This window comes from Hyperolius riggenbachi, chromosome 5 (assembly GCF_040937935.1).
Source record: "Hyperolius riggenbachi isolate aHypRig1 chromosome 5, aHypRig1.pri, whole genome shotgun sequence".
In the NCBI taxonomy this organism is placed as follows: Eukaryota; Metazoa; Chordata; class Amphibia; order Anura; family Hyperoliidae; genus Hyperolius; species Hyperolius riggenbachi.
In genome coordinates, this window is record NC_090650.1 from 308,209,181 (window position 1) to 308,231,481 (window position 22,301).

The window sequence follows — 22,301 nt, forward strand, 5'->3', positions numbered from 1 at the left end:
ACAACCATGCAGTGTCATCTGCCTATGATGCCCTTGCTCCAGTTCGCATTAAACGGTCTACACCACTTCACCATGCACGGTGGTTTGACAGCTCACTAAAGGACCTAAAGAAAGAAGTGCGCAGACTAGAAAGGAAGTGGCGAAAATCTCAGAATTCAAAAGATAAACACACCCTTGTCTCTCACCTGGAAAGCTACCAAAATGCGATCACCAAGAAAAAATCCTCCTACCTATCACAGGAGATCGCAAAGGCCGCCAACAGGCCAGCCCAACTATTTCGCACAGTTGATAGACTATGTAACCCATCCTGTCTAAAACCTACTATAACTCCCTCAAAGGAGCTATGCGAGAAATTTGCTTGCTACTTTGCTGACAAAGTATTCTCTATTCAGTCTCTCATTCAGTCCACAGCACCTAAGACTTATTCAACTCCTGGAAATAGTTGCAAAAACAACCTAACACCCTGGACTGACTTCAAAAGTATTAGTGAGGAAGAGATCTCAGACATCCTCCGTCGCTTCCGCCAGACAACCTGCGACCTGGACCCTGGACCAACTAAACATATGCTGAAATGCCCTGACCTGCTTGGTCCAGCATTTCACAAAATAGTAAATTGCTCACTGCAAGCAGGGAGGTTTCCTACCTCTCTAAAAGAAGGAATCATCAAGCCCCTTCTTAAAAAACCTTCCATGGATCCAGATGCTATGAGCAGCTACAGACCTGTCTCCAACCTCCCCTTCTTAGGTAAAGTTATTGAAAAGGCTGTCTATCTGCAACTTGAAACCAGGCTGTCAGTAAACAACATCCTGGACCCTCTACAATCTGGCTTTAAGAAACACCACAGCTGTGAAACAGCCCTCATCCAAGTCTGCAACGATCTGCTCATGGCAAGGGACAGAGGGGAATGCTCCATCCTAATCCTGTTGGATCTCTCAGCGGCTTTTGATACAGTTGACCATGAAATCCTGCTTAACAGACTGCAGGTACTGTGACAGCAGTGGATCAGTCCTCCAGTGGTTCAGATCATTCCTGACTGACAGAACACAGAGAGTATCCCTAGGTCCTATAATGTCCAAACCTGTACCTCTACAATTCGGAGTGCCACAAGGATCAATCCTATCCCCTCTGCTGTTTGCAATCTACATGTTGCCACTCGGTACACTTATCCTACGTCATGGCCTGACGTACCACTGCTACGCCGATGACACACAGCTATACCTGTCCTCAGTAGCGTCCCTACCATAGGGCGGCAGGGGGCGCCCCGCACCGGGTGTCGGGCGCCCCAGGGGGTGTCATCAAGGCCTCCCACAGAGGCCTGTGCAGGACAGGAGGGGGAAGCAGCACGGAAAGGAGGGGTGGCGGGGAAAGCGGCGGGGAGGGGGGCCGGACCCCCCACCTCCCTCACCTGGGTCCCCTCCTTCTGGCGCTTCCCCCTCCTAATTAGCAGCAGCGGGCAGCAGCGGGCAAGAGGACTTACTCACCTCCTTCCTGCGTTCCAGGCGATGGCAAATAGCGTCATCGTCACGTGACGCTGGTCTCCGCCTTCTCCACCGCTCACTGTGCTTCCTGATTGGCGGAAGCACAGTGAGCAACAGAGAAGTCGGAGACCAGCGTCGCGTGAGGATGACGTTATGCGCCGCCGGTATCGCCAGGAGCAGGTGAGTGAGTCTTCTTCGCCGCTCCTGCCCGCTGCTGCTAATTAGGAGGGGGAAGCGCCAGAAGGAGGGGGACCCAGGTGAGGGAGGTGGGGGGTCCGGCCCCCCTCCCCGCCACCCCTCCTTCCAGGCTTTACTCACAATGGGGGCAACTAAACTAGCTATACTGGGGGCAATTATACTAGCTATTCTGGGGGCAATTATACTAGCTATTCTGGGGGCAACTGTACTGGCTATACTGGGGGCAACTAAACTAGCTATACTGGGGGCAACTAAACTAGCTATACTGGGGGCAACTATACTTGGGGCAGCTATACTAGCTATACTGGGGGCAACTAAACTAGCTATACTGGGGGCAGCTATACTGGGGGCAACTAAACTAGCTATACTGGGGGCAACTAAACTAGCTATACTGGGGGCAGCTATACTGGGGGCCAGCTATACTGGGGGCAACTAAACTAGCTATACTGGGGGCAGCTATACTGGGGGCAGCTATACTAGCTATACTGGGGGCAACTATACTAGCTATACTGGGGGCAGCTATACTAGCTATACTGGGGGCAGCTATACTAGCTATACTGGGGGCAGCTATACTAGCTATACTGGGGGCAGCTATACTAGCTATACTGGGGGCAGCTATACTAGCTATACTGGGGGCAGCTATACTAGCTATACTGGGGGCAGCTATACTAGCTATACTGGGGGCAGCTATACTGGGGGGCAGCTATACTAGCTATACTGGGGGCAGCTATACTGGGGGCAGCTATACTGGGGGCAGCTATACTAGCTATACTGGGGGCAGCTATACTAGCTATACTGGGGGCAGCTATACTAGCTATACTGGGGGCAGCTATACTAGCTATACTGGGGGCAGCTATACTAGCTATACTGGGGGCAGCTATACTAGCTATACTGGGGGCAGCTATACTAGCTATACTGGGGGCAGCTATACTAGCTATACTGGGGGCAGCTATACAGGGGGCAAATATACTAGCTATACAGGGGGCAAATATACTAGCTATACAAGGGGCAACTATACTAGCTATACTGGGGGCAACTATTGACGATTGAAGTGTTTTGTGGACAGGTCTGCCACACGATTGCATGTATTTTCTGGTCAAATCTGCCGACATGATTGCATGTATTTTCTGGGCAAATCTGCCGACATGATTGCATGTATTTTCTGGGCAAATCTGCCGACATGATTGAACGTATTCTCTGGGCAAATCTGCAGACATGATTGAACGTATTCTCTGGGCAAATCTGCAGACATGATTGCATGTATTTTCTGGGCAAATCTGCCGACATGATTGAACGTATTCTCTGGGCAAATCTGCCGACATGATTGCATGTATTTTCTGGGCAAATCTGCCGACATGATTGCATGTATTTTCTGGGCAAATCTGCCGACATGATTGCATGTATTTTCTGGGCAAATCTGCCGACATGATTGCATGTATTTTCTGGGCAAATCTGCAGACATGATTGAACGTATTCTCTGGGCAAATCTGCAGACATGATTGAACGTATTCTCTGGGCAAATCTGCAGACATGATTGAACGTATTCTCTGGGCAAATCTGCAGACATGATTGAACGTATTCTCTGGGCAAATCTGCAGACATGATTGCATGTATTTTCTGGGCAAATCTGCAGACATGATTGAACGTATTCTCTGGGCAAATCTGCAGACATGATTGCATGTATTTTCTGGGCAAATCTGCCGACATGATTGAACGTATTCTCTGGGCAAATCTGCACACATTACGTGTATTTTCTTGAGAAAACCTGCACAATTATGTGAATTTTCTGGGGAAAGGGTCACCAAAACTTGGGCCCACTGTCTTTGCATTGCACTTTTAAAGGGAACCCGAGGTGAGAATAATATTGAGGCTGCCATATTTATCTCCTTTTAAGCAATACCAGTTGCCTGGCTGCCGTGCTGGTCCTCTGCCTCTAATTCTTTCAACCACAGACCCTGAACAAGCATGCTTGTTTCTGGTGTGATTCAGTTCACTACTGCAGCCAAATAGATTAGCAGGGCAACTAGTATTGTTTAAAAGGAAATAAATATGGCAGCCTCCATATCACTCTCACCCGGGTTCACGTCAAATTACAGTTAGCTCCGCCCTCATCCGGTCATGGCCACGCCTCTCACAACCTCAGATCAGCAAGTTCTATAAACTTGGTCACTCCTAGAGTGCACCTCAAAAAATCTGGAGATAGAGCCTTCTGTCATGCTGCCCCTACTCTTTGGAACTCCCTACCACACCCAGTAAAGACAGCACCATCCCTGGAGCTATTCAAATCCAGACTGAAAAGCCACCTGTTTAGCCTGGCATTTCCAGATTTATAAAATTCTTCCTCTGTACCACAATGGTCGGAGCCATGCTTATGCGCTTTGAGTCCCACGGGAGAAAAGCGCTTTACAAATGTTATTTGTTGTTTCTGGTAGTATACTGCACAATAGGCCGCCTTACTAGCTTAGCAGCACTCTCTGCTATTACACAGAGCATACAAAATTTGCGTAATCTTGCATCAACTCAGAACAATTTGTATCTTATTGACCATCCCTAGTACTGAGGTAGACTAGTGAAGTGTTATTGAAAAGCTATTACACCAGGGCTGTGGAGTCGGTACAAAAATACTCCGACTCCGGGTGCCCAAAATGGCTCCGACTCCTTTGTCTAATACTTACCAGGGCTGTGGATTTTGTACAAAAATCATCCGACTCCTGACTCCGACTTCTCAGTTTATGAAATCACCGACTCCGGGTACCCAAATTTACTCCGACTCCACAGCCCTGTATTACACCACTGTTAAGCTGTCTAAAATCTTTCACAACTTGCCTAATTGGATACCTGGTAGTGAAAAGTTAACACCTATGTCATATTGAAGTGAGGGCTGTTGAAAGTGAATTACGGGTAAATTAGCAGCTGTGTGGCTGTCGTGCTCTGCAGTAAGAATTGAGAGAATCTCTCTCACACCCACTAAACAGAATGGAGTTTTTACCTTACCTGTAGTAGGCATTTGCTGACCACACTTGCACATAGAGCTTCATTGCAGCACTGTATCGGCATAAACATGCTACAGACAAATGCCAAGCCAAGGATGGGAAACAGGGAGACCTTCATGCTTTGTCACTACAGATGTCTTCCAGGAAATGCTGAAAATAAAGCAGATCATTCTATGAATTAGCACAGAACTATAATAGTCAACTCAGCTGGAGAAAATCAGAGGTTTGTAAATTCAAAATATGACAATCAGCACTTTCATATTCCACTATGATCCACTGAACTGAAGATGGTTATAATGACCCACCCAGGTAAACATTTATGTTTGTATAACATTAAAATATAATCACAACTGTAAAAGAAGAAAAAGCGGACTGTCGGCGGACTGATACGGCTGTTTCTGAGTGATCCGCCCGGCGGATCACTCAGAAACAGCCGTATCAGTCCGCCGACAGCGCGTACACACGCCAGACTGTCGTTGGAACGCCCACCCAGCGGGAGGTGACGATGGACCCGTCGTTGCCTCCAGTCCGGCGTGTGTACGGGCCTTAAGTGTGTATGAGATCTGCAGATATCATAGACTATAAATGCATTTTGCAGGAACTGATCTTTAGCAGGAACTGATCTTTTGCATGTGTACTGCATATTTGTGTACAGAATCTTGCAAAGATTTTTATATGATGGGAAGTTCAGCTCAATAGAATAGACTGTATGTATGCTCTCATACTTGTTAATATGTATTGTGGGTACTGTCCTTTAAAACTTAAAGGCAAAAAAGGTACAGTCCATGTAGTGGGTGTTCCACTATACCCATATAATCTATGTTGCAATAAGTACTGGAGTTTATGTAATATATAAAAAAAATGCGCAAAAATGCAGTGTCTCAAAGACAGTACAAAAACTTTATTGATACAAAATACACAACTTGACATGAAAAATCCATGTAAATTGAATAAAGAGGCTCAATAAAGGCTTATCCAAATTGTTTGGCTGGCAGAAAAAAGGACCATATTAGTAGAATTGGCATAATGGTTGAATTGGCAACGACACTAGTCCGTTTCAGGCTGAATATGCCCTTCGTCAGGCCAAATAAGCGAATTTGCAATTTCTGCGAGGCGTCAGCCAGCATAAGGAGCCAAGAGAGCAAAGCATGGAGAAAGGCACCTGAGCCTAGCAGGTACACAATGTGCAAATCCACTGGCACTACATAGAGGAGGCAGCTAGGTGTGGATGCTCTCATACTACATGGAAGGGGGTAAAATTGGACTGATCTTTCCTTTTCCAAAGACTTATCTCAAGTGTGTACTTAGCTTTAGGCCTTGTTCACATTATAAATTGCCAGCGCAATCGCCGAATGAGGTTATGTACGATTTTGTTAGCAATTTCAGATCGATTTTCGCTTTAAAAAAGCGCTTTTGTGAACTCTGACCTGGAAACTAATAAATACAACGTATTTATTCATTAAAGTGCTCAGCAAATCGCTCAGCAAATCGCTTTTCAAAGCACTTTTTTAAGCGCTTAGCGATTTTGCTATACTTTCTATTGAATCGCAAATACTCTGGAAATGGTGCAGGAGCCGCGTTTGCGATTGGATAGGAAGCTCATCGCTTATGTGAGAACACTCACATAAGCTAATATTGTGCAAGCGCTTTTAGGGCCCGTTCATACTACGGTGATTAGCTGGTGATTCCCGCTAATCGCCAAAGTGCTAGTGCTTTTTACCCTATGGCAATGATCTCACTGACACGATTTGCGCCAATCACGGGCATTTTGCAATTAGCATCAATCACAAAACTCGTTACATGCAGCATTTTGCCGTGATTCTGGAGCGATCCTGGTACAGTGCTTATAAAGCATTGACCGCGATCGCTCTAAATCATGGAAGTGTGAGCAGTGATCACAGTAAAATCACCCGCGCAAACCGGTAGCGATAACCATGACCGTTGTGCGGTTTATAGTGTGAATGGGGCGTTAAGGTGATTTTTAAAACTGCCAGCGCTTAAAAATAAGCGAAATCGCATAGACTGAACAAGTTAATCATGGAGGTGCACTATTCCAAGCCCTCTTCATTAGGGATGGTCAAAGAAATGCAAAGAATTACGTTGCTACAGGAGTATGCAAATTCTGCATGCATGATGAGTAGGGATGGTAAATGAGATGCAAATCATTCTGAGTTGATGCATGATTATGCAACCACAAGTGTAATATTTCCCACCTTAAGGCTCATACACACATCAGACCATAGTCTTTTGAAAATGAAAGATCACAGATCTGTTTTACCCCCTTCCATGTAGTATGAGAGCCATACTCTACACAGTCTATTCTATGGAGCTGAACTCCCCATCAGAAAAAAAACTTTGCAAGATGCTGCACACACAGATGCTGTACAGACACAAAAGATCTGTAGCTGCAAAAGATCTGTTCCTGCCAAAAATCCAACCCTGCAAATTGCAATGATAGTCTATGAGAACTGCAGATCATTGTACACACATGATTTAACTGACATTCATCTGCAGATCAGATCCACCAGGTTGGATTTTCAGATCTGCAGATCTGTCAGTTAAATCATGTGTGTATGATGATCTGCAGATCTCATAGACTATCATTGCAATTTGCAGGGTTGGATTTTTGGCAGGAACAGATCTTTTGCAGCTACTGATCTTTTGTGTCTGTACAGCATCTGTGTGTGCAGCATCTTGCAAAGTTTTTTTTCTGATGGGGAGTTCAGCTCCATAGAATAGACTGTGTAGGTATGGCTCTCATACTACATGGAAGGGGGTAAAACTGGTCTGTGATCTTTCATTTTCCAAAGACCATGGTCTGATGTGTGTATGAGCCTTCAGGCTCAGTTCACATGGATGGTTAATGGCAGTTTTGAATATGGTGAAGCACTGGCATGTTAGTTCCCACATTACTGCAAGTAGTACATAAACTGCCCGGCCTGTCCACATATTCATGTGAGACAAATAATTAGGAACAAAAAGCTAGTCACATACCTGTGTTTTTGGTTGCGTGGGGTGTAGAATATTTTGCATCCCATGGAAGTAACGTTATGAGGTAGATAAAGCTGCCTGATAACCATTAATAGATGCAAGTACTGACCATATGAACTCAGTTCTCACATAGGGCTGGTGCACATTGAGCGGCTTTTTGAGCGTTTCTGCAGCCGCTTGCGGCTGCGGATACGCTTGGTCAATGTATCTCAATGGGGTGGGTCACACCAGAGCAGGGACGGATCAAGACCAAGTTGCGCCTGGGGCAAGGTCAGGTTTTGGCGCCTAAAGGTCAGGTTTAGGCGCCTAAACTGCCATTCATTTTGACGCCTTTTTAAGACTTCAACAAACTGCGCCTGGGGCAAGATACCCGCTTGCCCCCCCCCCCCTAGATCCGTCCCTGCATCAGAGCGGGAGGCATTTTGCAGAAACGCATACTCCCGGGGTGAGGCATTTTTTGGATTGTGGATGCGTTTCTGCCTCAATGTTAAGTATAGGAAAACCGCTCTGAAAAACGGCAGATCAGAGCGGTTTGCCACCCGGTTTTGTTACAGAAGCTGTTCAGTAACAGCTTTACTGTAACAATATATAGGGCCCTTTTCCACTAGCAATCGCTAGCGTTCACGCTGAACGCTAGCGATTGCTGAATCGCAATTACCGGCGATTCCCCGACGTTCGCGGCCGCGATTTTGCTATGCTATGCACTGCATAGCAAAATCGCGGCAAATATCGCTCCACCGCGCGTTCGCGTTCCCGGCAAAATCGAATCGCGGTAGTGGAAATGACCTACCGCGATTCCTATGTTAAAAAGCAAACCGTAGCGATTGTAAAATCGCTAGCGGTTTGCGTTTTTGCGATTCAGCCAGCGCAAACGCGCTGGTGGAAAAGGGCCCTATATGAAATATGCTAAACTGAAATCCGCAGCAGCAATCCGCAAAACGCCTCAAAAATAAAAAAAAGCGTTTAAAAATCTGCTAGCATTTTGCGGATCTGCTAGCGGATTTTGGTGTGCACCAGGCCTTAATGCTAATGCCTTTGATATCACCTCCTTGTCTTTGCAGCCATTCCTTTAGGCCCCTTTTCCACGGGCAGTTGATAGGCAGTGAAATTCCTCTCAAACTCTCACAACTGCCTGCTGCTGCCTGGTAACTGCTTACTGAGCACAGTTCAACTGCTCTGGAAAAAAGGCCTAAACCTTCCTCCCACTCAGCTCAATGAAATGTAAAGAATTCTGACTTTATGAAGGAGTATGCAAAATTTGTATGCACATTTATGCAGCTTAAAGTGACTCAGAGGTGATAAAAAGAAAAAAAATTTTTTTTTACATACCTGGGCTTCCTCCAGCCCCATCTGCTCGCATCGCTCCCACACCGCCATGCTCTGCTGCCTGCAGTTTCGGTATCGGGTCCCGTTACTTCCGTCAGTCAGAGCCAGTCTGACGTAAGTGAAGTGCGTTGTTTGCTTAGCTCTACAACGGCTGCTGGAGAAATACATGTATAGGGTGCTCTACCCCTGCACAGACTGGCTACGACTGTTGTAAGCGATGCTGCAGGCAGCGGTGGATGGCAGCGTGGGAGTGATCTGAGCGGAGGAAGCCCCAGGTATGTAAAAAACGTTTTCTTTTTATCAGCTCTGGTACACTTTAAGGCCTTGTTCAGACTGGCAGCTGACAGGATTTCAGACCTTAGCTGCTCTCTTGCACCGCCTGCTTTCCCCCCTCTCACCCCAAAGGAGTGAGAACCAAGCAGGTCCACTGCTGCCAGTTAACACCCCGCGGGTCAGTGCTTGACATGTGTGGTGTTACAACCTCTGCAATTCAGTTGCATTTAAATTCCACCTGAATTGTACCGGCGGGCTGCAGCCAGGACTACATGGTCACACTTGCAGGATAGTAAATGCATGCATCATTGAGATTGAGGCATTGTTCACATTGTGTTCGGCTCGCGTGTCCGTCTGCGTTGGGCTGTTTTTCAGTCTTTATTTTCCAATTCCCGGCGCTTGGTTGGGCAATTCGTTTTTGTGCTTAGCAGTTTTCTCCCTCTTTGACCCGGAAAATAATAAATACAATGCATATATATCTATATATCTATATCTATATATATATCTATATATATATCTATCTATATCTATCTATCTATCTCTATCTATCTATCTATCTCTATCTATCTATCTATCTATCTATCTATCTATCTCTATCTATCTATCTATCTATCTATCTATCTATCTATCTCTATCTATCTATCTATCTATCTCTATCTATCTATCTATCTATCTCTATCTATCTATCTATCTATCTATCTATCTATCTCTATCTATCTATCTATCTATCTCTATCTATCTATCTATCTATCTCTATCTATCTATCTATCTATCTCTATCTATCTATCTATCTATCTATCTCTATCTATCTATCTATCTATCTATCTCTATCTATCTCTATCTATCTATCTCTATCTATCTATCTCTATCTATCTATCTCTATCTATCTCTATCTATCTATCTCTATCTATCTATCTATCTCTATCTATCTATCTATCTATCTATCTCTATCTATCTCTATCTATCTATCTCTATCTATCTATCTCTATCTATCTATCTCTATCTATCTATCTCTATCTATCTATCTCTATCTATCTATCTCTATCTATCTATCTCTATCTATCTATCTCTATCTATCTATCGCTATCTATCTATCTCTATCTATCTATCGCTATCTATCTATCGCTATCTATCTATCGCTATCTATCTCTATCTCTATCTCTATCTCTATCTCTATCTCTATCTCTATCTCTATCTCTATCTCTATCTCTATCTCTATCTCTATCTCTATCTCTATCTCTATCTCTATCTCTATCTCTATCTCTATCTCTATCTCTATCTCTATCTCTATCTCTCTATATATATACATATACACGCAGGCGAATCAAAAGCCGAAAATGCCTGCAGTGTGAACAAGCCCTCACAGTGTCAGACCGGGAGGCGGTAAAGCTGAGGAAATCCATCTGCTGGCCAAGCAGCAGAAAGCAGTTGTCACTCCCAATAGAAACCTGTAGCAAGTGTTCACTGTGAGCAACACAGGATTACTGCTGCTTGGCCAGCAAGTGGATTTCCTCAACTTTACCACCTCCTAGTTCCACTATTGCGGTGCAGAATTGCCTGGATTCCACCGCTGTTGAAATTCCATGAAATAGCATGCGGATGCGAATTTTTGCGCGTTTTTTGCCGCGAATTCGCATGCGAATTCGCATAGGTGAGGGTATATGCGAAATTAACCATGTCACTGCCTGCTTGAATTACATTGGTACCTATGCGAATTCGCATAAAAATTCGCATACCATAGCTGCATGCGAATTTCCTATTAAATACATTAGCGGCGATTCGCATGCATTCCACTCGCAGGCGAATTCGTTGGCTCTTTTGTGCGTTTTTTTACCGCTGAAAAAAACGCACCTCAACAACGCTACAGTGGAAACAGGCCCATCCACTTGCATTACATGTGCGAATCTGCATGCGTTGGACGCATGCAGATTCGCGATAGTGGAAACGAGCCCTGACACTGGATATTTATACTAGAGCGTTTCTGGGGTTTCCAGTATGTTTGTGGTTTTGTTCAATGTGCGTTTGACGCATTTTGTCCAATTTGAATGCAAGAAATTATGCATGTAGCCAGTTTTCCTATGGTCAACGCACAATACTGAAGCGCAGAGGGGGACAGAAATCGCAGTATGCCCATAAGCAACCAGTATGTCCACATCTGCATGCAACTGTGCATTGCAACAAAACACACACATTTTGTCAACTGCCTTTTTTCATGCTGCATACATTTGCATAATCCTTGCATCCCACTGACCATCCTTAACCACTAGGGATGGTCAATGATATACACATATTTGAGTTCACAGAGAATTATGTAAATGTTTATGGAAATATAGGCAGCTTGAAAATGGACCAATTTAAACCTGGGTGGGACTTGATTGCTCCATTTTCAAGCTGCATATATTTGCATAAAAATATACATAATTTTGCATGAACTTGGAAATATTTGTATCTCATTGACCATCCCTACTCACTACCAGTATGGAGATGGTCTATAAGATGCAAAGAATTCTAGTTTGCATGCATTTTGGAGTTAGGCCAATCAAAAGACAGGAAATGCATTTGATTGGCCCACTACCACAGTGAAAAAATGTGCATGCAAGTTGGAATTATAAGGGCCCGTTTCCACTAGTGCTTAATTTTGGCACAAATGTGCAGCGGTTTCCTACAGGCGAGAGGGGCAGGGAAACGCTGTCTATCTTTTCACTGCCATTGCCTTCCAGACCGCACTGCGGTGCAAATCTGGACAGCATGCTGCAGATTTTTGCAGCACACAGCCAAATAACTATAGCCATGCATGGGGCAGCTTCGCGATTTGGGCTGTTTCTACACAGCACAATGGGAGCGGTAGCCAAATTGGAAACTGCCACAGCTCCCAGTGAAACCGGTCCTAATGACCAGCTGTATGCAGGCTGCAATATGCACACTGTAAAACCAATGCTATATAGTGTGTTAGTTTCTCATCTGAGCCCCAATCCCTCTCTCACACAGATACTGTGTCCTGCACACACAGGATAACAGGTATGGTTAAACATCAAGCATCCTTATCCTTCCTCTACACTGAGCTAAATGCCACCAAGCTCAATTGAAAATCTCCATTACAACAAGCAGGGTTATCTTAAAGTTACATTGTCACATAATGAGCTGGGATATTGTTGCCACTGTCTGTTTACAGAGCTGGCACAAGCAAAAAGCAAAGCCTTTTCATTAGCAAGGGGTTTATCCCTCACCAAGATGAGATAAGCACAGAACATTTCACTTGATGACTGATACGCCCATAATTAACTTGCTTCATTTAGGCTTTACATTACACAAACATACTGATTTACAGCAAGCCTGCAGAATCTAGACCTGGGGCTCGAATTAAGAACAATATGATGAAAAATAAAGCCACTATGGTCGCCTCTATTCTAAGCTAGTCACCACAATTGTAATGATTGTTTAGCTGTCTGTATAATAAATGAAAAAGTCACACCACAGTCATTTTTCAGGTTTCAGTTCTGACTGGACAAGTTACAGCTTGAATATGAGATCTGATTGGTCATTGTGGCCTTATTTAAATTATTCTCCACATACAGAGTTTTTCCACTGAAAATTTCTGTAATAAAAATTTCTGTAATAAAATCACCTGCATTCCTTTATCACAAGTGGACTGCGTTACTGCAAAAGTGCACATTAAGGGTCGGTATACACTAGGCAGAATCGAATATGCGATTCTGACAAGTGTGTTCCTACCCTAAGGCATATCTGAAGTGATTTAAAAAAAAAAAAAAATACTTACCTATGGGAAGGCTCTATTGAGCATTCCCTGTTCCCTTTCAGTCTCCTTGTTTGTTACGCCACTTCCGGCAGCCCCGAGGACAGTTGGCTCAGTACTGCACATGTGCAAGTGAGTGCGCGTTTACACATGCACAGTACAGAGCCGCCTGTCTACGGGAGCACTCGGAGACATTAGTGCTCCCAAAGCCTTCCAAGGGTCCCTGAATGTGTATTCCACCAGTTGGTTGAATACATACCATTGAGGTAAAAGTGCTGAAGCAAGAGGACCAAGAGGGCACAGGGAAGGCTCAATAGGATAGCTTCAGTTTTACTTTAATGGTGAAGCATACTCTGCATTGACTGTATACTTCACTGTATGTAATGTAATGCAGAGATAATGTGCTGCTCAACCTTTTTTTTTTTTTAACTGCAGTGTTGCGTTGTTCCATGCAGTGCAATGCTCCTCGACGTCCGTGCCTGTCCCGTCCTGATCAATGGAAATATTCCATCCTATCCGATCAGGGCCGGTTCAAGTAACAATTGGGCCCTAGGGCGAAATTAGCCTGGGGGCCCCCCAACAGACACCCCCTGACCAAAAAGCATCATTAGAGGCCCTTTGTTGCAGCCAAATTTCCCTCCTGGGTCCCTGCGCTGGCTACTGACCCTCCCCCAATCAACTCCCAACTTAACAGACTCTGCAGAGTCCCTGGGGAGCAACAGTTAAGATGGGGGAGGGACACCTTTGGGCCCCCTACAGGCTCTGGGGCAATTGCTAATTTTTTCCTATGGTAGCTCCGGCCCTGTATCCGATAGAATTTATGGTAGGTCAAAACCTATTGAAATTTCATTGATCGGACATGTTGGTTCAATAGATTTCTGGCAGATTCGATGAGAATAGAAAAGGAAAATCCACTTAAGTGTTCCACCATGACTCCTGTACATTGGGCTCTATTCACAATAAGCAGTCCGGTAAAATCATTTTGGACGGTAAATACCTCATGCGGTATTTTACAAGTTTTTTTTTTTTTTTCAGATTCACAAACGTTTTCCCCCAGTAATTTACCGAACAAGAATAACATGCCTCAATTCACTAAGCCCTGGTCAGTGAGGGCTGGATCCCACTAGAGCGATTTGAGCGTTTAGGGAGGTTTTCAAAACGTTAGCAATTTCCCTAAATGCTCAGCTAATGTTAATGGATGGGCCAAATTCCACTGGAGCAATTGAGATTTCCAAAATCACAAACGCAGGACATGCAGAATTTTTAGCATCTAGCGTTTCTGCAATGTAAAGTATATAAACGCTGGCGTAATGCTCATCAAAACCTACACAGAGCAATTTTGTTAGCGTTTATAAATTACTGCACACTGCAAAAAAATAATTGAAAGGACCAATCAGAATTAAAAATGCTAATCACTAGTCGCTATACAATCGCTGGCAAAACGCTTACACTTTTTAAAATCACTACCAAAATCGCAAAAACCGCTCATGAAATCGCTTACAAAACGCTCATCAACCCTTTCCACTCGTATGTCCCGCATAGCGGGACATCGCGAATTTCCCATTGTACTCGTATGGACATAATTTCAGTGGCGGTTTGCAGGCACATCTGCGGGGGGCAAAGTCCGATCTCTCTCCCATTGTATAGCGGCATGTAAGAGTACATGCCCACACAGGTGGTACCCCCCCCCCCCTGCCCCAAACCGGAAGTGCGCGATCAGCGCTACCAGGAAGTGACAGATGCATTGAAATTTTCTTGCATTTTCCTTGCAGATTATTTGCAGATTCCTTTTTGCAGATTGCTTGCAAAGTTGCATAGAGGAGCAATGGCATCCTATGCAATGGACGTGGAGGAGAGTCTAAATAGTCGCCAGCATTTCATTGCTCTAATTCCCAATCGAAATACCAAAGATTGCATCGTGTGTAGTGACACGAAGACACCTGGTTGCGGGCATAAAACCACCTATTATTGCGAAACTTGCTCACGCAAGCCAGGATCACACCCAGGAAATTGCTGTAAAATTTACCATACCTTGGCTTTCTTCTCTGCTACCAGCCAATAGAAGATGCCAAACTGTCCAAATAAGGTATTAAATTAAACGTTGTAATGTGTTCTTTCAAATAAGATATACCATGTTACTATGTTATGTTCCATGTTAAAATGGGAGAGGGAATAAGAGGGAGAGTGCATTTCTGTAAAAAAAAAAAAAAAAAAAATGAGCAGAAACTACTCCCTTTAGGAAAAAAACTCAGAGTGGAAAGGGTTAAAAACGCTAGCGATTGCGATTAGCGATAGCGCTTTGTAGTGGGTTCTAGGCCAGAGTGTCACTTACCAGCTTTCTAACAGAGCAGGCAGGTAGGGAGCTCTGTGTGTGACTCAGAGGTTTTCCATCCTGTGCATATTGTCATCCCTTTAGATGTGCTGCAGCCACCAGGGGGAGCTCTTTGTGCTACAATACAAATATGCTTATCTAAAGGGATGCAGGGATGCCTGCAGAATTGTCAGCTTCTTCTGCTTTGATAGGCTGGAAGAACCAAGGGAACATCCCTGTCGCATCCAATCACAGTGAGAAGCAGGCTGTGTGGCTTTCCCTATTGGCTGCCGGAGCAGTGCTTTTCAGCGCTGCTAGCTTTGGGCGCAGCCAGCGCCGCCATAGACTGTAATGGGAATCAGTCTATAGCGGCGCTCAGTGAGGAAGGTCGGCTCCGTCAGAAGACGGAGCCGAAGTTGTTTAAAAAACACAATAATTCGGCCTCCAGCAATCGCTGGAAGCCGAATTATTTCATTCCCCCACTATCCATGTCGGCCTGGAGGGGGAATAGTAATTAAAACGCCCCGGACTTGTGCAGAAGCAGGACCAGCCATTTAACAGCTGGATCCTGCGCCCAAGTCTACCAGCGCCGTATTCAAATGTACGCTGGCTGCCTGGCTCTCCCCGAAAGGCTGTCTGTCAAATCTACAGCACAGAAACAGCATGGGGAGAGCCAGTTATCAGCTGCTGTGAGCTGGTAAATGACATGCGGAAATCTTTGTGAATTGACATTTCCTGAGGTAATTTCCCTGAGGTAATTACCGCACAAGTCGGTAATTTACCTCTCGTCGGGAACTGTGATTTTCTGTGCGGAAATAAAGTTTAGTGAATTGTAATTTTGGAATGTGATCGGTAAAATCAGCTGTTTTCAGCATTACCGAATGCAATAATGCATTGTGAATAGAGCCCATTGACTTAACTCATTTTCAAAGCCCTATTCACAAACTAATTATGTAAGCACACTTAAAGCCTGACTGTTAAGTAGTGAGAATTGTTTAATGAAGAGATAACAGAGGTGACAGACCAACTTCCTCCATGAAAAAGGTTAAAGGTGCCTCAGGCAGGTGGAGAGGGGAAACACACAGGAAATTATGCACCAAAATTTCCAGAACAATTAAAAACTTCAAGTAATAAAAAGGCCATTTGATTTCAACAAACACATGGGGCTTGATTCACAAAGCGGTGCTAACCTAGCGTGATAAACATTGCACTAAGTAGGTTAGCACCGATTTGAGGGGAAAAAAAAAAAAAAAAAAAAAAAAAAAAAAAAAAAAAAAAAAAAATCGCAAAGTCAGGTGCGCGCGAAACATCGCATAGGGTTTAATGGCGTTGCACTCGAGTTTATTTTTTCACACCTAAACTGAGTTTTCACCAGCGTGCTAACAGTTAGCACGGTTTTGTGAATCAAGCCCATGGTGTGGTGTAGTGTAGTGTTTTTGAAGATGGAAATAAGAACATTTATTAGCATAGAAGAATACATTCAGTTTGCCTGTTAGGGCCCATTCACACTTGTGCGTTTTGCCGGCGATTTCGGCAAAACTCTCAAATGCTACCGCTTTTAAGAGCGCTAGGGTAATAAAAGTCTATGGGCCCGTTCTCATTTGGGCGATTTACACAAATAGCTGCAAATCACCCAAAACCGCTAAATGCAAACGTGTAGCCTGCACCATTTTCAGGCGATTTCCCGGCAATCGCGTTTTAGTGCTATAGAAGCGCAAAACGCTATCGCAAAAAAAAAAAAAAAAAAAAAAAAAAAAAAAAAAAAAAAAATCGCCAGGTGTGAATAGTGATTTTTTTTGGGGGGGCGTTAATCGCTAAAAAACGTCAGAGCGAAACACTAGCAAAATCGCTAGTGTTTTGCAATCAGCAAGTATGAATGGGCCCTTAGAAGACAAACACTATGACATTCTGCAATTATTACAATGCACCTCAAATAAAGTTTTGCGGTTTGGTTACCAAATAGTACTGAGCAATGGAAATAAAATACTGCTGTCAAATAATAATCACTGATGATTACGGGTCTCCATGGGTCATTATAAATTCTTACTGCAATAAGTGACAAATATTTCTGATCTATGGTTGTTCTCCAATTATCACAAATAGAAGCTACATCTTATGAACTGGTAACCATAATGAACATTTTTTCTGTCAACACCAAATACATCAGGGAACCCATGTTGTCTTTCCAGAGAAAGCAGTCTGACTCTGAACCTATTAGTAATAGGCAAGCCCATTAGACCAACTTCATGTTAAAAGGAACCCGATGTGTGGGACCTATGGAAGCAGTCATATTTATTTACATTAAGGCCTCTTTCACAGTGCGACGTTAAAGTCACACGTTAAAACAACATTTAACGCAGAATAACTCACTGCAATGAAAAATCAATGCCCCATTCACAGTGCACACGTTGCGTTGGTGACTAACGCTGCATGTTAAGTGAAAGTGCTGCATGCTGTGCGTTACACACGTTATTAGCTGCGTTGGACTGTTTGCACATGCTCAGTAATAACTTGGAAGCATACTTTTCATTGCCTGTATGCTCTACTGTATGCGACCATAACATGGCATTAAGTTGTGGTGCGACTTTTTTGGGGCATTGCGTTGTAATCAAAACGCAACGTCCTACCGTGAAAGCATCCTTAAACAATACCAATTACCTGGCTGTTCTGCTAATCTTTCTGGGCAGTTGTGTCTGAATCACACACCTGTAACAAGCATGCAACTAATCTTGTCAGACATCTGATCTGCATGCTTGTTCAGGGTCTTTGGCTTAAAGTATTACGCCCAATCTACACGATACGATTCTTTGTGCGATTCGATTACGATTCTATTTACGATCCGATTAAATCCAACACGTCCAATCTGGATTCGATTTGACTAGCCATTGTTTTGCAACGGCAAATCGAAATTGAATCCCGATCGGACATGTCGGATTTAATCGGATCGTAAATAGAATCATAATCGAATCGCACAAAGAATCGTATCGTGTGTAGATTGGGCTTTAGAAGCAGAATCAGCAGGACCGCCAGACAATGTGCATTATTTAAAAGGAAATAAACATGTCAGCCTCCATATCTCTCTCACCTTGGGTTCCCTTTAACTTCCACAAAAAAAAAAAAAAAAAAAAAAAAAAAAAAACCTGTGTAAAAAACAAAAAACATGGATTATTGTAAATTCTTCTTGCAGCAATAAGTGACAAATCTTTCTGTTCTACGTTTGTTCTCTATTATCACAAATAGAATCTACATCTTATGTACTGGTAACCATAATGAAAAATGTTTCTGTCATGACCAAATACATCAGGAAACCCATGTTTTCTTTCCAGAGAGAGCAGTCTGAGGGCCAGTGCACACCTAAAAGCGCTAGCGTAATCGCAAACGCTCAGCGCTTACAGAATCAATTTTTCAAAGAGATTCTAGGCATGTGCCTAGCAATTTTCTATTTATACCTAGTGATTTTTGGAGCATTGGTACAGTGCAGCTGCTAGTGTACTGGTTATGTAACAAAAACACTTGGAAAAATCGCTCTTATCTAGCTCTTTTCAAAGCGATTTTCCCCTTTTCTATACTTAAGGGCTCGTTTCCACTGTTGCGGTGCGGAATCGCCTGGATTCCACCGCAGAAGAAATCGCATGCGGTTGCATTTCCGCATGCGGATTTAGCCGCGATTTCGCATGCGATTTCGCATGGCAAGGAGCCAGGCAAATTTAATCATGTCACTGCCTGAGTAAAGCTCCATAGCAAACCATGCGAAATCGCGGGGAAATCCGCATGACAAAGCCGCATGCGATTTCCCTATTAAATGCATTAGCGGCGATTCGCCCGCATTCCTCCCGCACGCAAAATCTGACGGCTCTGCCGTGCAGATTTCTGCCGCACCGAAAATGCTCCCGCCGGCGCACAAGTGGAAACAGCCCCATCCACTTACATTGACTATGCAAATCCGCATGCAGTGCCCGCATGCGGATTCGCTATAGTGGAAACGAGCCCTAAAATTGAGGCTGAATCACCTCAGAAAAGCACAAAAATGCTGCAGGAACCCGCATTTGCGTATGGGGAGAAAAAAAAAATATATCGCTCTGGTGTGATCCATCCCATCCAAATACATTAGCCAAGTGCTTTTCAAAGCATTAGCGTTTTTAGAATCACTCCGAAGCACTCTTGGAGTGCACCAGCCCTCACTCTGAACCTATAAGTAATAGGCAAGCCCATCAGGTCACCTTTATGTTAATTTCCACAAACAAAAAGCAAACCTGTATATACCAAACAAAAGCATCACAATGAGGTACTTTCCCCAACCCTTCACAAAGTTACAAAGAGGGAACCCAAAATTATATGGTTGCTACGCAAGGAGCAATATGTATAAACTGAAATTTGGCCATTTTAATTTAGTGGGAATTTATAGATACAATATTATGTATTGAGTAAAAACAAACCATTGTTTGAAGAGAAAATGTTTCAGGGTGAAAAAATGTTGAGATTTGTACAGGTGCATCACATGCAGTCTGAGGATTCGTATATTCCTGCGTCCTCCCTTACGTTACACCTCCTATAACTTCCCAAGGTGTGATTTGTAAGGCAAGAGTGCTCTTTGGACATTCTGTTGGCAGAAACTGACCTGAGCAGCCTATGTGACTTTTTCAAATTAAATTAAAAACTGCTGTGCATAACGGTAACATAAATGTTTTAATCTGTGGAGATCACTGCAGGTCCATCATTTAGGGCTGGAACCCACAGGAGCGCTTTTAGCAGCGTTTTGGCAGCACTGCGATACGCTAGCAGTTTGCCAAAACGCTGTGCTAATGTTAATGGATGGGGCAACTTCCACAGGAGCGTTTGCGTTTCTCAGAAACGCAAACGCAGGACCTGCAGCATTTTGGGAGCGCTAGCGCTTCAATGTAAAGTATTGAAACGCTAGTGGAAACGCTCAGCAAAACCTAAACTGAGCGGTTCTGCTAGCGTTTTGCGGTGCAGCGCAATGTAACAAAATGAAAAATTATTCACACGACCAATCAGGATAAAACCGCAAACCGCAAAACGCTACGCACCCGCTGGGCAAAAAAATACAATGTTGCAAAACGCGACCGCAAACGCGCATGAATCCGCTTGCAAACCGCTGTTACAAATTGCTAGCGGTTGCGTTTAGCCTTTGCGGTTTGCAGTGGGTTCCAGGCCTAAGGGCTGGTGCACACCGAGCGGCTTTTTGGGCGTTTTCAGATCCGCTTGCGGCTGCGGATCTGCTTGGTCAATGTATCTCAATGGGGTGGTGCACACCAGAGCGGCAGGCGTTTTGCAGAAACGAAAAATGCCTGGGTGAGGCATTTTTTGGATTTCGGATGCGTTTCTGCCTCAATGTTAAGTATAGGAAAAACGCAAACCGCTCTGAAAAACGGCACTTCAGAGCGGTTTTGCAGGCGTTTTTGTTACAGAAGCTGTTCAGTAACAGCTTTACTGTAACAATATATGAAATCTACTATACTGAAAACCGCAGCAGCAATCCGCAAAACGCTAGCAAAACGCCTCATAAAAATAAAAAAAAGCGTTTAAAAATCTGCTAGCATTTTGCGGATCTGCTAGCGGGTTTTGGTGTGCACCAGCCCTAAGGGCCTGTTTCCACTACACGCAGATTTTGCATGCAGAAAACTGACTCCAATGAATGTCTATGGGCCTGTTTCCACTGAACGCAATTTTTCTGATGCAGATTTCCCATAGGCATTTATTGGAGTCAATTTTCTGCATGCAGAATCTGCGTGTAGTGGAAACAGGCCCTAAAGCTTTTGGTAAGTGAGAATACTCACAGGCAGGGCCAGGCAGAGGTGAGAGAGGCTCCAGCCTCAGGGCGCAGTGTAGGAGGGGGCACACAACTCACTCCGCTATCATTCCCCTATTGTGTTTGAAGCAGAGAGAAATAAGAAAAGGGGATACATGGCAGTGACTACAGTCAGATAACTAGAGATTAAGGTGTTGGGGTCCCTGGGGCACCTCTTAGTCTGATAGCAATCAATGTGTGACAGCTGGGGTGGGAGAGATGGAGGGGCACACTTTGGTATCTCAGCCTTGGGTGCTGGAGGACCTTGTCCAGGCTCTGCTCACAGGAGAGTTATGGGTTAAGCAACAGCACAGCCCAGTATTAGAAAGTACTGTAAGTCTGTAACTACATACATCTAAGCATTCAGCAAGGTCTATATGGTATTCTTTAAACCTCAATAAAGCCTTTTGATCAGGTCCGCTAAAGAGGCAAAGTGAGCAATAAGTAATCATCTGCAACCCATATATTAGTTTGATGGACAAGTAGAAAATAAATAAGCATATTCTGTGGTGATCCCTGTCAATGAGAACCGCCCTCCACCTCCTCCTTGCTGCTGCTTACCAGTTGACTGTATGGGAAGATGTCCCGTCCTCACCCAGAGGTCTGCCTCACAGCGACTCTCCAGTCCTCACACCCAACCTGCACAGCTCGCTCTGCGCTCCCTGCAGCCTCTGATGGCCTGTGGAAGGGCAGGGGAAGGAGGAGCAGGCAGATCCCAGCCCCCAGAATGCGGCTCACCAAAAGTTTCAGGCACTTTCCAGAGCACCTCCCTCTGTACTCCATCCTCATAGAGAAATGATTGCAGCTTCTCCACTTCATCATACCTCCAGCACTGATCCTGGCTGCAGGTCAGCGCAGAGCCTTGTGCAACCTGCATTCCTCACACAACAGCTTGTATTTTATGTCTGCTCGGTGCACACAGAATGCTTCTCTGGCAAGCGTCCTAGAGATACAGCAAAAGTGGAATCATCCAGAGAATGCTATCGCTGTACTACAGTCACTGCCCTTGATGATTTTTACACCTGCCTAATGAAAGGTCGCAATAAATAATGCGATTAGAAGAGTCAAGTAGCAGCAGCCAGCGTAATACATGTGACAACTGAAGCAAGAGGGATATGGAGGTTGCCATAATGATTTCCTTTTAAATGATACCAGTTGCCTGGCTGTG

At 44.3% G+C, this 22,301-nt stretch overlaps 1 protein-coding gene across 1 annotated transcript in view; it reads right to left on the reverse strand.

The window, feature by feature from the left end:
- The window catches only part of TWSG1 (twisted gastrulation BMP signaling modulator 1), a 113,655-nt gene extending 91,765 nt beyond the window's left edge, over nucleotides 1-21,890 (reverse strand). The window contains exons 1-2 of the mRNA XM_068237174.1: nucleotides 21,695-21,890; nucleotides 4,671-4,819 (exon numbers count right to left, since the gene is read on the reverse strand). Coding sequence (XP_068093275.1) covers nucleotides 4,671-4,787 — 117 coding nt within the window. The 5' untranslated portion in view covers nucleotides 4,788-4,819; nucleotides 21,695-21,890. The remainder of the gene's footprint in view (nucleotides 1-4,670; nucleotides 4,820-21,694) is intronic.
- Between the last annotated feature and the right edge of the window lie 411 nt (nucleotides 21,891-22,301).